The sequence below is a fragment of the Rhinopithecus bieti genome, unplaced genomic scaffold, assembly GCF_001698545.2.
Source record: "Rhinopithecus bieti isolate Rb0 unplaced genomic scaffold, ASM169854v2 scaffold_84002, whole genome shotgun sequence".
In the NCBI taxonomy this organism is placed as follows: Eukaryota; Metazoa; Chordata; class Mammalia; order Primates; family Cercopithecidae; genus Rhinopithecus; species Rhinopithecus bieti.
Window position 1 is genome coordinate 2,550,764 of NW_016841755.1, and position 2,882 is coordinate 2,553,645.

Genomic DNA, 2,882 nt, shown 5'->3' on the forward strand with positions numbered 1-2,882 from the left:
GCCCACACGAGCGCCCCGCGCTCCCGCCCCGGCCTCTGGCCACGCGAGCCCCAGGACCCTCAGTAGCGCCCCAGCGCCGCTGCAGCTCAGACACACCGAAATAGGAATGATTTAATCCAACGACACCTCCCAGGGCTGCCCAGTCCCGGTTCCGCCAGCTCCTGAAGATTGGGGAGGGACAGAATCAGGTGGAACTCGGATTGGGGGGCGGAAATGGCCCGAGTGGGAGGGAAGGCGCGGGGTCGGATGCTACCTTGTAAGCGAGTTAGGTTCCTGCAGAAAGGAAGGACGAAGGTCGCCCACGGACCCTCGGGTGACCTCGACGCGGCCTGGTGGCCAGGAACAGCCGCGCGTGGACGAGGTCCCTTCCAGGGGGTCTCCCTGCAGGGGTCTCCAGGGAGGAAGTGGGCACGTGGATCCTTAACCTCTCCATTGCATCATCCCCATCCCGGTGGGTACAGAAGCGCAGCAACCCCGCGATGCTCCCGGAAGACACCGCGTCTCCAACATTTACACGGAGATGCTGCTCGGCTCAGGCTCGGGTCCGTACGCTTCCCGAGGTGCGTACTACGAGAGCCACACACATCACTACCGATATTCCTGGGAAAGTCGGTGCCACAGTAAGTCAGCTGCAAGCGTGGGGTGGCCGGTGACGCGCTCTGCCCGTGAATACGCCCATTGTGCAGGGCAGACGCAGCCAGGGCGCAGCGTTCAGGAGGCGGGTGGGCAGCCGAACTTTCACTAGCCACGAGCGCTTCACCTTCTAGAATTTGCCAGGGACTAAGCATCAACTCCCAGTGAGAAAATAAAATGTGAAGTTGGAAGACACATGCTGCCCTTCACTTTTCTACGGAGTTCACATCAGTTTCAGCAATCCGCGTTATCAGTTCGCTTTGCCCGGGCGCCTGGGCTCCATCACCTGGACCAAAAACGCACCAGGGCGCGCCTGCCCGGGGCAACGAGGCCGAAGAAACCGCACGTTTCGAGTCCCCAGTTGCTGAGAAACAATCACAGCCCTCCTCCTTTCTTTCCCTTCTGCAGGTTCCGACCTGAATCCGAAAGTGCTTCTAAATCCCATGCTTCACAGAACGTTCGGAAGGGGAGGCGCTCCGTGGGGGCTGCTGCGTGCCCATGTAGCTGAACTGACTCGAATAAAAGCGTGTCCACGTCTACATCACACATCTGTGTAAATGCAGAAGCCTGCGGATACGCGGGACTGGCCAGACTTCACAGTGTGCAGACACATGGGCTCATGCACGCGCGCGCGCTCACACACACACACCCCAAATTACCTCCGGGATGGAGAAAGCCGCTGCGGATTGGCCAGCAGAGCCGTCACTCATGCCCAGGGGGCAGGGAGACTTCGCAAAGCTGTTTCCTTTTTTTTTTTTTCTCTCTGCTCTCCTCCCTACTGTTTCATTTAATGGTAAAACAACAGCAGAGCTCTGAAAGTTAGCCATCTGCGCGGAGTTTGCCTTCTTTAAGGAGGGAGGCGTCAGACGATATCCATTTAAATATATTTTGTACTTCCACAAAGGATGGAAAGGGAAATTAACGAAGGGAGTGCAGGCGGAAAGGGAGCTCCGAGTAAGGANTTTTGATTTTATTATTTAAGCATGCGCCAGCAATCGTGTTTCCTTAAGAAAGAACTGACCTATTTTGGCTGGAGATAAACGATCATGTTAACAGATGTTAATCTTGTAATCTGTTTTCCTGTAAGCACTTTACCTACCCGGGTTTCAGACCTTAAAATAACATCTTTTCCAAAAGACCTGACGTCACAATTCACTCCCTGAAAATCACACTCCCCCTCCAGTTTCTTCCCCTGCAATGATTTCAAAGACATTAAATCTTTTCCACTTTATAAATGCTGATCTGTTCTGCCTCTACTCCCACAGGCTCTTATTTGCATTTCAAATTCCACAGGTTACACCAGTCGCCTTTTCAAAAAATGTAAACCAACAATGAAGCAGCAAATGGCTTTTTGTGCATCTGGATTAAATAAAGCACAGAATGAATACATTTGAAAAGAGGACTGCGCAAGTTGATCTTTGCACACCCAGAGACCCAGTGACTCTTTATCAGCGGAATGAGTAAGACACACAGCCCCCAGAGCTCTCTGTCTGATCCCGGTCTGCTGCGGGAAGCTTATTAACGCTGATAATAGATGGGGCTGACTTACAGACCCACATTTTTCGGGTAAAAGGCTAGTTCCCTCTGGTCCCTAATTGCGGGGGTCCACTGGCTTTCCTCACCGCACACATAAACTGCTGCTTTTAAATACCCCACTCGACTGCAGTTTAACAAACTTATTCATACAAAGTTTCTTTAAAACTTGAGGCGGTTTAATCTAAATACTGATCGTAACTATTCAGTCTGTTAGTTCTCCCTGGAAATGGCAGCGGAGGCGCCTCCCCCCACCTCCCGCCCAACCACACACACCCCACCGCATTCTTCCTTCATACACCCGGGTTCATCTCGCCACCGAGGCCTCCCCCACCCGCACCCGCACCCGGCGGGGCGAAGCTCCGAGGAGTCCCTGCCCACCCCTCTCCGAGTCGGTGCCAGACCCTCGCCCCACCCCACCCCGCCCGAACTTCCCTTCCAGGACCTCTCACTTCTTTAACGTTAGGGTCACTTAGAAGCTTCCCGCAGACTGGCAAGCAGCCGGGGAGGGGGCCGTAAAAAACAAGGCCACCCCCCCTCCACGCAAATACGTCCCCTAGGCAGCAGCGCGCGGTGCCCACAGGCATCGATCCCATCCGCCAAACCCTTAATAATTGAAGCGGCTCCTCGAGCCCGCAGCCCCATCACCCACCTTCATTAGCCGGAGCGTTTTACTTTAAAGTAAGGCAATTTGCTCTTTGTCTCCTAATGGATGG

General features: G+C 54.1%; 1 protein-coding gene across 2 annotated transcripts; it reads left to right on the forward strand.

The window, feature by feature from the left end:
* The first annotated feature begins 24 nt into the window (after window positions 1–24).
* Window positions 25–1,587, forward strand: LOC108525035 (uncharacterized). Of its 2 annotated transcripts, none has more exons than XM_017866104.1 (2): window positions 25–620; window positions 1,042–1,587. In XM_017866104.1, exons 1-2 carry the CDS (start codon window positions 521–523, stop codon window positions 1,188–1,190), a joined length of 249 nt encoding a protein of 82 aa, XP_017721593.1. In that variant the 5' UTR covers window positions 25–520; the 3' UTR covers window positions 1,191–1,587. The 2 variants fall into 2 exon arrangements, with proteins under 2 accessions (XP_017721593.1, XP_017721592.1); XM_017866103.1 differs by having other exon boundaries at window positions 25–560.
* The last annotated feature ends 1,295 nt before the right edge of the window (window positions 1,588–2,882 follow it).

Coding starts and splice junctions, on each gene's coding strand:
- LOC108525035 (XM_017866103.1), top strand. CDS start 214: ATGGCCCGAGTGGGAGGGAAGGCGCGGGGTCGGATGCTACCTTGTAAG. Junction 561..1,041: donor GGGTCCGTACGCTTCCCGAG/GTGCGTACTACG, acceptor TCCCTTCTGCAG/GTTCCGACCTGAATCCGAAA.